At 53.4% G+C, this 17,185-nt stretch overlaps 3 protein-coding genes across 3 annotated transcripts in view; all 3 read left to right on the top strand.

Annotated features, from left to right (window-relative positions):
* The first annotated feature begins 1,139 nt into the window (after positions 1–1,139).
* LOC137910623 (potassium voltage-gated channel subfamily A member 1-like) lies at positions 1,140–2,537 on the top strand. Its single transcript, XM_068754998.1, has one exon. The coding sequence runs from the start codon at positions 1,140–1,142 to the stop codon at positions 2,535–2,537; it is 1,398 nt and encodes a 465-aa protein (XP_068611099.1).
* Positions 2,538–8,013: 5,476 nt separating this feature from the next.
* kcna1b (potassium voltage-gated channel, shaker-related subfamily, member 1b) lies at positions 8,014–9,507 on the top strand. The gene has a single exon (XM_068755203.1). The coding sequence runs from the start codon at positions 8,014–8,016 to the stop codon at positions 9,505–9,507; it is 1,494 nt and encodes a 497-aa protein (XP_068611304.1).
* A 6,983-nt stretch (positions 9,508–16,490) lies between these two features.
* The window catches only part of LOC137910792 (potassium voltage-gated channel subfamily A member 5), a 1,709-nt gene continuing 1,014 nt past the window's right edge, over positions 16,491–17,185 (top strand). The window contains exon 1 of the mRNA XM_068755202.1: positions 16,491–17,185. This exon is cut by the window's right edge and continues 326 nt beyond it. Coding sequence (XP_068611303.1) covers positions 16,491–17,185 — 695 coding nt within the window.

Here is a 17,185-nt window from a genome sequence, read left to right as displayed (position 1 = left end):
TTACATTCAGTGTGTACAAATACTACAAACAGATAATAAATACAGTATACATATGATCTACAGTGGTGCAGAAGGTAGCGCTGTGTCCTTGCATCAGGACGGTTGTGGGTTTGACTCCCTCCTGTGTGGACTTTGTGTGTTCTCCGTGGGTTCTCTCCGGGTTCTCCGGTGAACCGATGGCTTGTCTGTCTACGTGTGGCCCGGGGATGCGCTGGCGGCATGTCTGGGGTGTGTCCCGTCTGGCGTGGCGTCCCACAGGGCTCCTCACTAGGGCCATGACATTGTCTTTATTTGCTCCCTTTAGGCCAAATGGTGAAAGTACGTTAGAACCGTCTGGGTCCGGGTTGGACGGAACCGCCTCCTGACTAATATTTGAGGAGTCAGGTATGCTCCTCCTCCACGTCTGGGTCGCAGCCATGATGCAATGTCATTGACGGGGTCAGACGGGGTCACTCTCAGCACTGAAACCCGGAGCACAGCTGAGACGGTTCTTCTTCATTGGTCTGATCGATGATCTGATTGGAGGAAACACTGGAATGTTTTTGCTCTGATTTTAACCCTTTGTAAACAAACATTTCTTTATAAACAGCTGTTTGCATCATTTTATTCTGATTAAGCGTTCATACAGACCACGCCCCCTTCTTCGGGTCATTCCATGGGAAAATAAACTTTTCCTGCAGTCCTGGGGGGGGTCCAGCTATTTTAGGAAAACGCGTCACCAGAACCCCCCCCCCCCCCCACACACACACACACACACACACACACTGAAGCTCTGTTTGCTTCTGGACCAGAGTCTTGGTGATTGCGCGTCCGTGCGGGGCCGCGCGGCGTCTGTACGCACGGCGCGCTCCAGGCTCTGCTCTGACGGTTTGTTGTGGTTAGAACACGTGTGTTTTCACTCCCTCCTCAGAGAGCGCGCACACCCACGTGACGTCACAGCGGGGAGTGCCGAGCCTGCTTAAGATGCCGCGGCCGTGACAGACAGTCCAGAGGCGGCGGCGGCGCGCGGGAGACACGGGAACGTCAGCAGCTCGCCCGCTGACGTCACACGACAGCAAAAACACGAGACACGTGCAGCTGGGGGCGCGCGCAGAGGTCAAGGAGCGCGGCCCGTGCCCGTGCCCGTGCCCGGCGGGGAGATGAGACTGGAGCCCGGAGAGAACCTGGATGAGACGGTGGCGCTGGCCGCGCAGGACGCGCAGGGCGTGCGCGACCCGGAGCGCGCGGAGAGCTGCGAGCGCGTCGTCATCAACGTCTCTGGGCTGCGCTTTGAGACGCAGCTGAAGACGCTCGCGCAGTTCCCGCGCACGCTGCTGGGGGACCCGCGCAAGAGGACGCGCTTCTTGGACCCGCTCAGGAACGAGGTCTTCCTGGACCGGAGCAGAAGCAGCTTCGACGCCATCCTGCACTACTACCAGTCCGGGGGGCGGCTCCGGCGGCCCCCCAACGTGCCGCTGGACGTGTTCCTGCAGGAGATGAAGTTCTACGAGCTGGGGGAGGAGCTTATCGACCGTCTGAAGGCGGAGGAGGGCTTCGTGCAGGAGGAGGCGCGCCCGCTGCCGGAGCGCGCCTTCCAGCGGCAGGTCTGGCTCCTGTTCGACTTCCCGGAGAGTTCCGGGCCCGCCAGGGGCGTGGCCATCGTGTCCGTGCTCGTCATCCTCACCTCCATCGTGGTGTTCTGCCTGGAGACGTTACCTGAGTTCGGGGAGGGGCTGAGAGCGAACGCGACGGCGCGCGGCGCGTGGCCGGACCCGTTCACCGACCCGTTCTTCATCGTGGAGACGCTCTGCATCATCTGGTTCTGCTTCGAGTTGCTGGTTCGGTTCCTGGCCTGCCCGAGAAAGCCCGCCTTCTTCAAGAACGTGATGAACATCATCGACATCGTGGCCATCCTGCCCTACTTCATCACGCTGGGCCTGGAGCTGGGGGGCCAGCAGGGCGGGGGCCAGCAGGCCACCTCCCTGGCCATCCTCCGGGTCATCCGCCTGGTCCGGGTCTTCCGGATCTTCAAGCTGTCCCGACACTCCAAGGGGCTCCAGATCCTGGGCCGGACCCTGAAGGCCAGCATACGGGAGCTGGGCCTCCTCATCTTCTTCCTCTTCATCGGAGTCATCCTCTTCGCCAGCGCCGTGTACGTCGCGGAGACGGACGAGCCGGAATCGAGCTTCAGCAGCATCCCGGGCGCGTTCTGGTGGGCCGTGGTCACCATGACGACCGTGGGCTACGGCGACATGTATCCGGTGACGGTCGGCGGGAAGATCGTGGGCTCGCTGTGCGCCATCTCCGGCGTGCTCGCCATCGCGCTGCCGGTTCCCGTCATCGTGTCCAACTTCGACTACTTCTACCACCGGGAGGCGGCGCAGGAGGAGGAGTCCCGGTACACGCACGTGACGTGCGGCCAGCAGCAGAGGAGCGACAGCAAGCCGTCCCTGTCCAAGTCCGACCTGGACCTGGACCCGGACCCGGACCCGGACTCCATCAAGTTCACCAACTGCAGCCCGATCAGGTCTCTCACCGGGACGCTCGGCGCCGTCTAGGCCGAGAACGAACCGAATCAGCTGCAGCACTTTATTCTCTTTATAAGCTGGTCTACGTTCTGAGACCAGCGGGGGCCCCGCCCCCCCTGCCCCCCCCCCCCCCCAGCAAGTGAAAAATCAATTAAACTCAGATCCTGTTCTTCTGACCTCAAAAGAAGAAGCTCAGCACCGAGCCGAGTGCGCCCCCGCGTGGATGAAAGGGGTCCCTGCGCGTCATTCGGTGGATGCGGTTTCCATAGCAACATGAATGTAGAAGCCTCCATGTTCGAGCTCGTCTCAGGAAAGAGGATCAAATGAGCCACAGACTTTAGATTTTATTTCAGGGTCAGGGAACAGGTGTGTTTCTGGGGCTCCGCCCCTCGCGGTGGAGGCGTGTCCTGTCTGTGCACCTACAGCTGGTTTCAGGGTCTGCTTCTGATCTCACTGCTGACCTCTCTCTCTCTAACGTCTACCTCCGTGTTGCTCGTCACGCCGGAACGCCTGCAGGTGTCTGATGAGGAAACCGAACAGAGGGAGGCGGGGTTTCAGCGGCGACGCCATTTCCATGCCGACGCCGTCTCAGCCTCCTCTGAGCGGCTCAACATTCTTGTATTGTCATTCCTGAACATCGTTGCCTTCTGTAGAACCAGCACGCTAGCTTAGCATGAGCATTAGCCTGTAGCATCATGCAGCTAGGTGAGCAGCAGCAAGACGTTATCTTAGCATCACCAGCCTGTCCTGCTCTTCATCATCACAACGCCCGTTCCTGATTCCTTCCCATGAATTTAGGATTAATAATCTGACGATCTATAAATGATCATTAAATCAGAACCAGCAGAAAGTTGCTCGTCAATAACCAATAATCACCAGCAGCTCGACCGTGCCTTCGTGAACCCGTCGAGCACCGCAGAAGAAGAACGTGTGTTTACATCGAAATTGTGACAATTTCAAATGAAATGTTTGTTTTTAATTTCTAAAGATTGGCATCTTAATGCTACTGCTAACATGCTAGCCAACCAAAGGACCTGATTCAGTCGTTGCAGCTTCAAGAACAGAGTTACACCAAATCACCGAAACAATGTTTGAGTAGCTCCCCTGTTGCTATGGTAACACATGAGTCTTAACGAGTTTTTTATTTTATCTGTGGGTTCAGCGCTCGTCTCCTGTTAGCTGGCGTGTTCTCTGTATGATCGGCGTGGGCGTTAGCGTGTTAGCATGTTAGCGTGCTAGCGTGCTACAACGTGTTTTGTTTGGGAAGTTGCAAACATTGTGAGAACTTGTGTCGTTAGCGTCTGTATGCTAACCCGTTTCCACCATGTTTAATAAAGAACTGTCCTGAACTGTGGGCGTGTCTGTCCGTTTCTACGGCTCCGCCTCCTTGACCTGAGACAGGAAGCAGGTCCATCTCCGGGGCGACGCCTCAGACCCAGAGCAGCATCCGATCGGACCAATCCGATCGCTGCTTTTGTGTTCCTGAAGCTCCTCGTTAATAATCAATGAGGGGAGCGGCCCACTGAGGAGGCGGGAGCCGTTCCTGCTGGCTTGTTGCACGCAGGTCAACGCCGGGTCAGAGGGCAGGTCCAGCTAGATCCAGAACCCGGACCCAGAGCCTGATGGAGCGTACGTCCTCCTGGTGTTAAACGGATCCTGAGGTCGACTCCTCTGAGAGGAGGTGAAACCATCAGAGGAGTTAACAGCGCCCCCCCCCAGAATGATAAATGGTACAGTCCGTCAGTAGACTACAGAATCTGCACAGGAAGAAGCCTGGTCTAAAAATAACACGCACGATGGGGGGTCCCTGAAGGCAGCGTCTAGTTTCATCATCACATGAAGCAGAGGAGGACGCCATCCGAAAGCCACGGCGACGACGACGACAAACAACAACGACAACAACGACAACCACGACGACGGCGACGACAAACAACGACGACAACGATGACCACGACAAACGACGACGACGACAAACGACAACAACAAACGACGACGACGACGACAAACAACGACGCCAACACCGGAGACGTTCCAGTAGACACCAAACCAACATACGCTAATGCTAATGCTAAAGCTAAAGCTAAAGGCTAAGAAACCTGTCAGGTGATGGTTCTGATTGGGTGAGACGCAGCAGCTCCGGGCTCAGGTCTGTCCTGATTGGACAAACACTCATTATCATACGTCATGACATCACGGACCGCCATCTTCAGCAGCACCTCCGCCCATTATCTCCCCCCTCCCCCTCTCCTCACCGGCCCCCCCATGACGTCGTCAGCCCCCCGATGGCCTTGTGTTGGTTCTGAAGGGCACGACAAGAACCGGCCGCCGTTTTCCCATCATGCCACTGGGCTATAAATAGCTGCCCAGAGCCGGTACAGCCATTACATAAGAGGCCCGTGTGTTTATGAATGGTGGGTGGGGGGTGCATAGGCTCTTCACGCGAGCCCCCCAGCGCCTCCTGTAGCCACGGGAACATTAGCATTAGCAGCAGCTAATTAGCACCTGGAGGGCTCCTTGTTTCTGTTTATTGTCTTTGATGTTTGTCGAACCGAGACCCGGGCTGATCCATCCAATCAGCAGCAATCACTGCTTCCTGGTCGGCCTCGCGGTGGCTCCTGATTGGCTGAGCAGCAAAGGGGGTGGGTTCTGCTTGTGGAGAGATCTTTAAAGCTCGTCTTCAGTTTCAGCATGAAGAAGCTCAAACTCGACCTTGGGGGCGTCATGTGACACCAGAAACAACAGGCAGCTCTGCCCCCTTTCAGGCGGTGCCTAACAGATGACATCATCAATCGGTCCAGCACCTGAAGAAGGAGGAGACTGGTTTAAAACAAGAAATGACATCACACAAGCCTCTCAGGTAATCTAAAAGATATTTAAACCCTTTTTCATGTTTTAAAACTTTTTGATCTTCACTTTAGCATCAAAGCTAAAAGATTAGCATGCAAAGATCACAAGAGGTTTTGGACAGGGGGCAAAGCTACAGCTACGTCTCCACACTGGCTCTGCGCTAACGCTAGTAGCTTGGAGGCTACGATAGCGAGGTTGTAGCTACGCTGTTAGCTTAGAGGCTAAAGGCTGCCGTCTCGTGTTATACATCCTATTTACGTCCTGATTTAATATTTTCACTTCAACATCTTTGAATCTGTTGAAAATGTTTTAAACTCTCATGTCAAACCTGATTATCACCCAGAGGTCAAAGGTCAGAGTAAGAGGATGCACCCCGCTCACACACAGCAGAGGACGTGATGTGTGTGACGTGTTGTCCCTGCTCACCGCCTTTGTCCTGTTTACACTCAACAAACAAACAAACACAAACAAACAAACAAACAAACATAGTTGCTGTTTACCTGTCAGATTGAACATGCAGTAAACTCTAATGGATTCTACCTGCAGTTTATTATCATGTGGTGTGTTCAAGTGCCTTTGTGTACAGTGGACCCTATATGTGGACCCTATATATTGACCCTATATGTGGACCCTATATATTGACCCTATACATGGACCCTATATATTGACCCTATATGTGGACCCCATATATTGACCCTATACGTGGACCCTATATATTGACCTTATACGTGGACCTTATATATTGACCCTATATATGGACCCTATATATTGACCCTATACGTGGACCCTATATATGGACCCTATATATGGACCCTATACGTGGACCCTATATATGGACCCTATATATTGACCCTATACGTGGACCCTATATATGGACCCTATATATTGACCCTATACGTGGACCCTATATATGGACCCTATATATTGACCCTATACATGGACCCTATATGTTAAACATATGTGTGGACCCTAAAGAGGGACAATGGAATCAGATGACCACATGTCTGAGCTCTGATTGGACGGACATTAAATGTCCTTCCTTCCTGGAATATGAGAATATTTCGAGAGCAGATGCAGATTTAGATTTGAACCCAAACGCTGGACCCGCCCACCTGACTTCAGGTGAGACCACTCCCAGAACATCACAAGAACAGGCTTTAACATTTAACATTCTTGTGTTTCATCATGAAATCATTTATTTCTAGAAACACTTAAAATTAGAACCGAACTTTGTTTTATTGTTTTAATTCTAAAACATAAAGCATTAATTCTAAAACAACACGGACGTGTTGTTTCTTTCGTTGTCGTGACGTCACTCGGCCTTCCGTGCCTCTAACTGTTGATGAGGATTTCTACACTGAGCTAAACTGCAGGTTTCGCCCTGTTACCATAGTAACACAGGAATTTGCGCCAACATGCGGCCCGACTGTCGCAAAGGATTCCTGCAGTCGGACCTTAAACCGGGGGGGGGGGGGGGGGGGCTGTTACAGGACCAGCACCGACACGAACAGGGGCTGCGGCGCGCGCATGAAGTCCTCCTCGAGACGCGCACATTCAGTGCTTTGCCGTCTGTCTGCATTGCGTCGAAGCCCCCCCCCCCCCCTCCCACCGTTCCCTCCCTCTCTCCCTCCTTCACTCACTCTTTCCTCTTCATGAAATCCTGCAACATCCCTCCGTCGGCCGGACGCACCCGCTCCGCCTGCGCGCTCCCGCGCGGAACCGGTGATGCTTTTTACCGCAGCGTCCCCCGCTGATGCTGCAGCGACCAGCCCCCCCAGCCCTCTCCCCCAGACTCGGACTTTCCTCTCCTTTATTTCCAGCATGATTCTGATAAATAGCCAGTTTTTGCTGCGTCTGATGCCTCCTCCTCCTCCTCCTCCTCCTCCTGCTCCTCGTCTTCCTCCTGCTGCTGCTGCGGGCTGCTCCGACAGAAGAACCGCAGCAGGAGGACTCGCATGTTAAACAGGACGAGGCTGGAAACCACGATTCAAGAGAGCTTGCTGAGGTGCGCGGACCCGCCCCCGCGCTGCGGACCGCAGGTGCGTTGATCCTGGGAAGGGTGATTCCGTCAAGTAGCCTGGTTGTGTAGCCTGGTTGTGTAGCCTGGTTGTGTAGCCTGGTTGTGTAGCCCTTGAGCAAGGCACCGGCCCCCCAAACTGCTCCAGGTGCGTCGGTCATGGCGGCCCCTGCATGTGTGGCTGTTTCAAGGGGCCCGTTGTACTCGGGTGTGAAGATCATTTAGTTGTGTGCTTGCAGTGTAACAATGACAAAGTAAAAAGCTTTATATCTTGGTGTGTACCCTTAGTGTGTACCCTTTGTGTGTACCCTTGGTGTGTACCCTTGTTCTGTACCCTTGTTCTGTACCCTTTGTGTGTACCCTTGGTGTGTACCCTTGGCCTGTACCCTTGGCCTGTACCCTTGTTGTGTACCCTTGGTGTGTACCCTTGGTGTGTACCCTTGTTGTGTACCCTTGTTGTGTACCCTTGTGTACCCTTGGTGTGTACCATTGGTGTGTCGACTCATTTCTGTGTTTCGCTCCTTCCGCAACTGAAGGCCGAAGCTGAGAGGAAGATCACCGATGATGATGATGGCGGCGGCGGCGAGGGAATAGTTACCGGCGTCTTCTTCTTTACCTTCCCGACTCCACCCGCCAGGAAGGATGACTGTGGTGTCCACAGAGAACATGGACGACACCTCCACCCTGCCGGAACACCCGCAGGACCCGTACCCACTCCATGACGACGACCACGACGACCACGACTGCTGCGAGCGGGTGGTCATCAACATCTCCGGACTGCGCTTTGAGACCCAGTTGAAGACTCTCGCTCAGTTCCCGGAGACCCTCCTCGGGAATCCCAAGAAGAGGATACGTTACTTTGACCCCCTACGAAACGAGTACTTCTTTGACCGGAACCGACCCAGTTTTGACGCCATCTTGTATTACTACCAGTCGGGAGGGCGGCTGAGGAGGCCGGTCAACGTTCCCCTGGACATGTTCTCAGAGGAGATAAAGTTCTATGAACTTGGGGTAGAGGCCATGGAGAAGTTTAGGGAGGACGAGGGATTTATCCGAGAAGAGGAGCGGCCCCTGCCAGAGAAGGAGTTCCAACGGCAGATCTGGCTCCTCTTTGAACATCCGGAGAGCTCCGGGCCCGCCCGGGGGATCGCCATTGTCTCGGTGATGGTCATCCTTATTTCAATAGTCATATTTTGTTTGGAGACATTGCCAGAGCTGAAGGAGGATCCCAGGGACCGCTTGGTGCCGGCGGGGAACGGCACGGCTTTCTACAAGCCCAACATCCTCACAGACCCGTTCTTCGTGGTGGAGACGCTCTGCATCATCTGGTTCTCCTTCGAGCTGATAGTCCGCTTCTTTGCCTGTCCCAGCAAGGCGGCGTTCTTCAAGAACATGATGAACTGCATCGACATCGTGGCCATCATCCCGTATTTCATCACGCTCGGGACGGAGCTGGCCGACGATCAAGACAACAAGGAGGGGAAGGGGGGAGGCGAGCAGGCCACCTCCCTGGCCATCCTCAGGGTCATCCGCCTGGTGCGGGTCTTCAGGATTTTTAAACTGTCCCGACACTCCAAGGGGCTCCAGATCCTGGGCCAGACCCTGAAGGCCAGCATGCGGGAGCTGGGCCTCCTCATCTTCTTCCTCTTCATTGGAGTCATCCTCTTCTCCAGCGCAGTGTACTTCGCCGAGGCTGAGGAGAAGGAGTCCTTCTTCACCAGCATCCCCGATGCGTTCTGGTGGGCCGTGGTGTCCATGACGACCGTGGGATACGGCGACATGTATCCCGTGACCATCGGCGGGAAGATCGTGGGCTCGCTGTGCGCCATCGCCGGCGTGCTCACCATCGCGCTGCCGGTTCCCGTCATCGTGTCCAACTTCAACTACTTCTACCACCGGGAGACGGAAGGCGAGGAGCAGGCCCAGCTGCTCAACGTCAGCAACCAGAACTTGGCGTCGGACACCAACTCGAGTCGCCGCAGCTCGTCGGTGGTCAGCAAGTCGGAGTACATGGAGATCGACGAGGACCTGAACAACAGCATCGATAACTTTCGGGAAGCCAGCCTTCGGACCGCTAACTGCATGGCGCCCAGCCAGAACTGCGTCAACAAGGGGAAGCTGCTCACCGACGTGTGAGGCGGCGAGGGCGCCTGTAAATATGTAGAAATATCCGGATGCTTTATCTTCATCGGCGCGTTCTACTGGTGGATTACAAAAAATGAAGGGGCTCAGCTGGAACCACAACCAAGAGGGGACAGATTTAGAAACTGGTACCATGAAATTATTTTAAACCCTCAAATGGAACACGAGAATAAATCTCTTTGCTGAGTGACATCATCTCTGTTTGGGAACCGCCTCCTGTCTAACAGAGAGATCAGCGTTAGCAGCTAGTGCTAATGCATTATCTTAAATTTAGCTACATTTGGCGCCTCACTGTGCACCTGTAGCCAGTATTAGCCCCTCCTCCACTTCGCTTCTCAATGCTGATAGGTCGATGGTTTTCACTCGAGCTCAAACTTGACTCCAACGCAGTCTTTGGGTGAATTTAGCAGCAAACGACTCGATCAAATGTCTCTGAATTAGCACATTAATTAACCCCTTGTATGAGCTAACTACCAGTTAGCTGACTAATTGAGCTAGCTAATTGAATTAACGCTGCACCACATTCTAGATTTTTTTTTAATTGTCACCTAAAAAATTATCTTCGTGACTTCATGGTGATGATGATGATGATGGTGCTTGGCCTGTCAGCCTTACAGCTGCAATCAGACGAGATGCAATGCATTCTGGGATACGTGAGAATGCGCAGTAAACTCAAGGGCGTTCTCAGCTAGGTGCTAACTAATATACTTATTTAGAGACATTACAAGAAGATTCTTGCTGCTTGCTATCTAGACAATTATTTTAGCTAGCTGCTAAACAGACTCCCCAGTAGAGAGCTAAGTGTACGGAGATGATCAGAAAATAGTAATAGTGATAATAATGATTGATCCAGACAATAGTTAACATCTACTAGCCTGTTGGATTAGCTAGCTACGCAGTACGCTGTACAAACATGTGGGTTTATTTGCTAACCAAGCTAACTATCTGGGGAGCAGTGGCAGAAACATGCTAAATACTTAGTTTAGCATCATAGTTGGCATAAATAATCTGTTCCCAAAGTTCATATTGAATTGCATTATGGGAAATGGAGTTAGGTTCAAACTGAAGGCTAAAGTCTTCATAGTCGTTCTGACTGATGGAGGTCGAAGACGTTTTAAAATGTCGTTTTTCTCCTGAAGTAAATCAAACGTCACAAAGAAGAGGGACGTTGAGTTGCTTTGATGTTTGAATGCCTCAAAGACGATTGAAATCTGAAGTAAATGCTGAGAAGAAGAATAAACAGGGATAACGCACCTTTGATATTTAGAGCATCACTTACGCTTTGAGACATTTTCCAGACTGTACAATAAATGCCCAACGGCGATGCAGAAGCACCGAGGACTCCTCCCCCTCCTCTGATTGGATCACCGGATGCTGGTGGGTGTGTCTGTTCGATGCATGTGGGGACTCTTCTCTCTTTTATGGGCATGCACAGGACGTTACCTCAGCTTCATCGACACCCTCATCTTCCTCGTCCCGGGACTCGTTTTCACCAGAAGTGCACTGGCCTTTCATGTTGGGAGCTTTGAAGTGTTGAATGTGAAGGAACAGGAAGACTGAGGATCATGGCATGTCAAAATAAAGCGTTTGGCTAATTAGCTATGGTACAGCTACGTATACTCAATGCATCGATCAATCTAAAATGAGTTCTCGTGCCTCGAACCCGCCTCGTCTGCCGCCGTGACCGAGGCGGAGGGACGTTTAACCCTCCGGGGCGGCGTCTGACCGTCGAGCGTTTTGGGATGAGGTTGAGTCCGATCAGACTGACTGAATACTTCTCATCAATAACCCGTCCTTAAAGTGGCGATGCGTCCTGCTGAAACTATTTTTACTCTTCACGTGATTTCAGTTACAAAGACGTCAAACCGACTAAAAATAAACCGGTTGAGTGACTCAGGACGACGGTGACGATGATGACGATGATGATGATGACTGTGATGATGATGACGATGATGATGATGACAATGATGATGATGATGACGATGATGATGATGATGATGATGATGGGAGCTGCTGACAGAGACATCATCATATTATTATTATTATTATAATTAAACATCACGATAGTTCAGTGCTTTCCTTTATGGGGACTCCGGTCTGACGGATTGTCCCTGAAGGCATCGTCGCTTGCTTTTGTCCCGTGTCGTCTCCTGGACATCAGTTCAATACATTTACAACCGTGATTGTGCTGTTTGTTGGTTATTGATGATCGATCGGTGGAATCAGTATAAAGATGGTCCAGCGTCAAGTCGCTAGTCGCACAAGCTGCTACTTAAAGTACACCGTGTACTTATACTACATTACGTCCTGTGAGTGTGTGTGTGTGTGTGTGAGTGTGTGAGTGTGTGTAGGTGTGTGTGTGTGTAGGTGTGTAGGTGTGTGTAAGTGTGTGTGTGTGTGTGTAGGTGTGTGTAAGTGTGTGTGTGTGTGTAGGTGTGTGTAGGTGTGTGTGTGTCTCTGAGTGTGTGTGTGTGTGTGTGTGTCTGGGAACATGTCTCCTTTAAATCTACTTTATTATTGTTTTTTCCTGAACAGCTGATGGAAACATTCCGTTGTGTTTGCCAAATCTAAACTGTTTGTCACCATGGCAACGACTCTCTGGCACCTGGAAGCGGCTGGTTTGGGATCAGTGATCAGGAGCAAAGAGCTCGAACCACTTCCTGTCACCTGAGACGGTTCGCGTCCCGGATACCGGTCCAACCGACTCCTCGCCCTCTGCTGTCATTCCCAGACCGTCCACTCGGTGTCCTCAGAGTCCAGCACACCGCCCTCCCCCTCAATTCAACAAGACAGGAAACAGGAAACGACCTCAGCAAAAACAGCAACTGAAACTTTAAATATCAGACGAGTTTAATTCATTCAAATGTGTTCAGCGTTTTAATCCAGTTTGAAGAAAGGAGTCTGAAGGGTGTGAACCAGTTTAAAGTTGTAAACCGGTTTGAGGATGTAAACTGGTTTTAGGAGGTAAACCGGTTTGAGGAGGTAAACCGGTTTGAGGAGGTAAACCGGATTGAGGAGGTAAACCGGTTTGAGGATGTAAACTGGTTTTAGGAGGTAAACTGGTTTGAGGAGGTAAACCGGATTGAGGCGGTAAACTGGTTTGAGGAGGTAAACCGGATTGAGGAGGTAAATCGGTTTGAGGATGTAAACTGGTTTTAGGAGGTAAACTGGTTTGAGGAGGTAAACCCACTGTGAACATGTTAGCACGTGAACCGGCTCTGACTCCGCCCACTGTGAACATGTTAGCGTGTGAACCGGCTCTGACTCCGCCCACTGTGAACATGTTAGCGTGTGAACCGGCTCTGACTCCGCCCACTGTGAACATGTTAGCGTGTGAACCGACTCTGACTCCGCCCACTGTGAACATGTTAGCGGGTGAACCGGCTCTGACTCCGCCCAGCCCTGGAACTCGTATTTGTGCTTTACCTGCTGGAGAGGTAACGTCAACAAACGCTGACGGGACAGAATGAGTTGGGATTCGAACCAGCGACCGTTGCATCAAGAGGCAGGAACCGGAAACTGGACCGGCACCTTTCTAGCGCTGGTGATCAAACGGTTAATGACGTCTTCCTGTGTTGATGCCGCGGCGGCGGAAGAAGCTCTCTTCTAAAGACCACTCCCTCTGGGCGGCGGCTTCGTTGCCGTAGCCCCGCCTCCGTAGCCTTTGTTAGCATCATCAGCCGTCCGTGTGACGCGTCTTAACGTTCCTGACAGAACGAGGCTTCGTGCTAAAGATAGAGCTGAGGAGGAAGACCTCTGCCTCTTCATCATCATCATCATCATCATCATCACAGCAAAGCAAAGCAAAAGCAGCGAACCTGCGGTTGTTTCTGTTGTTGTTGCTGTTGTTGTTGGTTGTTGTTGTTTCTGTTGTTGTTTCTGTTGTTGTTGTTGTTCTGTTGTTTCTGTTGTTTGTTGTTGCTGTTGTTGCTGTTGTTGTTTCTGTTGCTGTTGCTGTTGCTGTTGTGACCTCCAGCGGCTCTGAGGTTCTAAAGGCCTGATCTTTGTAGTAATATCACTGTTCAGAGATACACAGTGGACTAGATCCTCTAGCGCCGCTCTGTGGCTCCAGAGCAGAACTGCAGCTCGTCCTGTATCCTCATCAGGGACGCTGCTCACATGGAGACAAGCCCTGGCAACAGGCGAATACTACTGTGCGTCGCTATGGTAACCCAGTGAGAGGAGGAGATGTCAAAAAGTGAGGGAGGAGAGTGGATGTTGAAGAGGAGGAGGAAGAGGAGGAAGCATGAAGCCGAGTTGAGAGTCGAGGACAGTAAAATGAAATGAGGCCATCAGAGCCTCTGGGGTGCGTTCGCTGCCCACCGTATTTCTGAGTCACGGCCTGACGTGTGAGGAGTTTAATGACATCAAGTAGGACGGCCTCTTTCAGCCCCGCCCCAAACAACAAACAAACAGAGGAGGGGAGAGAAGAGAAAACAACATCATGTGTTATTATCATGTTATTATCATGTTATTATCTGTGACCTCGTTAATCAGCGCAGAGGTGAGTTACAGGTAAATACGGTTTATAGAGCCCGACTCCACCCACGAGGTAGCATGTGTGTGTGTGTGTGTGCGTGCGTGTGTGTGTGTGTGTGTGTCTGTGTGTGTCTCTGAGTGTGAGTGTGTGTGTGTGTGTGTGTGTGCGTGCGTGTGTGTGTGTGTCTCTGAGTGTGAGTGTGTGTGCGTGTAGGTGTGTGTGTGTGTGTGTGTGTGCACATACAGAATCTTAATTCCTCTCTTCCTAATGCTTTCTCTCGTAATGCTCTTGTCGAGCGAGGGCGAGCGACCTCCACTCACAGAGAGAGAGAGTCTGTCTGGGGATTTGGACAGCTGTCAATTAAAATCCCTCGACACGATCCTCCATCGCACCGAGGGCACGGCGGCAGCACATCACTGATGATGGCCGCCCCCCCCCCCCCCCCCGCGTGTTCTTCCTCCTGTGTGGCCCCCCACCCCCCGCCCCCCCCGCGTGTTCTTCCTCCTCTGTGGCCCCCCACGCCCCCCCCCCCCCGTCCCTGCGTGTTCTCCCTCCTTTCTTTGTGTATCTGGTGCTGTGACGTCCCGGGGGCTTTGAACGCACACAGAGGCCTTAGCAGGCCGTCCCCTCCTACACCCTCCCCACCTCTCTTTTTCTTTGGGGGGGGGGGGGGGGGGCTTGCTGTAGGTGTGATTCGTGACCAGCGGAGGCCTGTGATTGGTTCCTCGGCTTGCTCTTGTTTTCTAGTCCAGCGCTCATTCAGAGCGCAGTAAGGCGTGTAGCTGCACACGCATGAGCAGCGTCACGTGTTCACGGCGTCTGAGGCGCCTCTGAGTCATTGAACGCAGCATCGTGCTTCACCCGGGACCAACAGAGCAGGTCCAGAACGGGTCCAGAACGGGTCCAGAGCAGGTCCAGAACAGAGCAGGTCCAGAACGGGTCCAGAACGGGTCCAGAGCAGGTCCAGAACAGAGCAGGTCCAGAACGGGTCCAGAACGGGTCCAGAACAGGTCCAGAACGGGTCCAGAACGGGTCCAGAGCAGGTCCAGAACGGGTCCAGAACGGGTCCAGAGCAGGTCCAGAACAGAGCAGGTCCAGAACGGGTCCAGAGCAGGTCCAGAACAGAGCAGGTCCAGAACGGGTCCAGAACGGGTCCAGAACGGGTCCAGAGCAGGTCCAGAACGGGTCCAGAGAAGGTCCAGAGAAGGTCCAGAGCAGGTCCAGAGCAGGTCCAGAACAGGTCCAGAGCAGGTCCAGAACGGGTCCAGAATGGGTCCAGAGAAGGTCCAGAACAGGTCCAGAGCATCTCTAGAACAGGTCCTGGGTCTGACCCAGATGCTTCTGCTCCTGGGCCTTCTGGGTCAGCAGTCTCCTGGAGCAGGACCAACACCTGCTGATGGTTCTGGTTCCTGTTTGTCAGAACCCGTCTGAATGTTGTCGGCTCTGAACTCTGTAATTGGAGGAGCTAACTTGTGAGCTGCTGGTTGTTATGGTTACCGGCTCCCACACAGACAGGTACACGCATGAGGCTGACCAATCAGAGGCCTCCCAGAGGAGAAACGATCAGCTGCTAATCGATTGGCATCGATCATTAAGCATGAATGATGTCACGTGGCTGCTACTCAGTCATTGGTCACATCTTCATCCTCTGAGGTTACCATGCTAACAAGCTAGCACTTGCTAAACATCTCTATGTTGTTCTATGAAGATGTTAGCACTTTGATATTAGCATTTGACGTTGTTTGTAGCCTCAATGAGGTGCTAGCTTACCCATTGACCGTTATCTATAAACACCTGTTCAGGTGACGTCATCAACAGACCCAGGTGTCCCCAGGAGTAACCCAGTATTCAGTATATAGTGGTTTAACTCAGGGTAGTCCCATGACTTCTGCTGTGGTGGGCGTAATGCTAACATCTGGACAAACAGCACGGCTCCGGCCCCCGCGGGGCCCCCGGTTCCACCGGACACAGAGACGCGCGCGGTAACGGCGCTTTGTGCTCGGAGCCCGCCGTTATATAACACCACAGAAGAAGAAGAGCGTCCCTATTAAAGGACATCAGCCAAACCGAAGAAGAAGACGTCTATAAACACCTGTTCAGGTGACGTCATCAACAGACCCGGGTGTCCCCAGGAGTAACCCAGTATTCAGACTGAGTACTTCTACTCGGAGTGTGTACAAGGGTCTGATTGCAGCACTTTTACTCGATGACCAATTAGAGTTGCTGCTGCAGCGCGCGTCCGCCGTGTGCGCGTGCCCGCCTCCAGAGAGACGGAACGACGACAGCTTGTCTGAACGGACTGACATGACTTTTGACGTCATGAGTAATCACCGGAGCCTTCGCGCTCATCCGGGTCTCCTCGCGTTTCCTTCATCGGCGGCGGCGGCGGCGGCTTAACGTCCCGGGAGGATCCCGAACCGCTCCGGTTCCGTCTGCTGCGCGTTATTCCGGACGGGGTGCTCAACAAGTCCTCCCGTTAAGCGCGGATGGCCGCGGGATGGAGATAGCCCTGGTGAGCTTCGAGAACGGCGGCGCCAAGGGCGGCGGCGGCGCGGAGGACGGCCGCCGGAGCGCGCCGGACGCCCCCCCACTCGTCCAGGGCGCGCTCCGAGAGGGCAAGGAGCCGAACGCGCGCGGGAGTCCCGCTCTTCATCCTCCTCCTCATCACGGCTCGTGGAGAATCAACGACATGAACAGCGCCATGGACGCGCTTTTACGCGCGGACCACAGCCCGCACCTGTTCGACGAGGACCTGCTGGACGCGGACGCGGACGCGGATGCGGACAGCAGCGAGCGGGTCCTGATTAACGTGGCGGGGCTCCGGTACGAGACCCAGCTGGGGACCCTGAACCAGTTCCCGGACACGCTGCTGGGGGACCCGGCAAAGAGGATCAAGTACTTCGACCCGCTCCGGAACGAGTACTTCTTTGACCGCAACAGGCCGAGCTTCGACGGGATCCTGTACTTCTACCAGTCCGGGGGGCGGATCCGGAGACCCGTGAACGTGTCCATCGACGTGTTCGCCGACGAGATCCGGTTCTACCAGCTGGGGGAGGAGGCCATGGAGCGGTTCCGGGAGGACGAGGGCTTCATCAAGGAGGAGGAGAAGCCGCTGCCCCAGAACGAGTTCCAGAAGCAGGTGTGGCTGATCTTCGAGTACCCGGAGAGCTCCAGCCCGGCGCGCGGCATCGC

The sequence above is a fragment of the Brachionichthys hirsutus genome, chromosome 22 (assembly GCF_040956055.1).
Source record: "Brachionichthys hirsutus isolate HB-005 chromosome 22, CSIRO-AGI_Bhir_v1, whole genome shotgun sequence".
NCBI classification, from domain to species: domain Eukaryota; kingdom Metazoa; phylum Chordata; class Actinopteri; order Lophiiformes; family Brachionichthyidae; genus Brachionichthys; species Brachionichthys hirsutus.
Note: the sequence above shows the minus strand (reverse complement) of the source record. Positions and strands in the feature narration are given on the sequence as shown.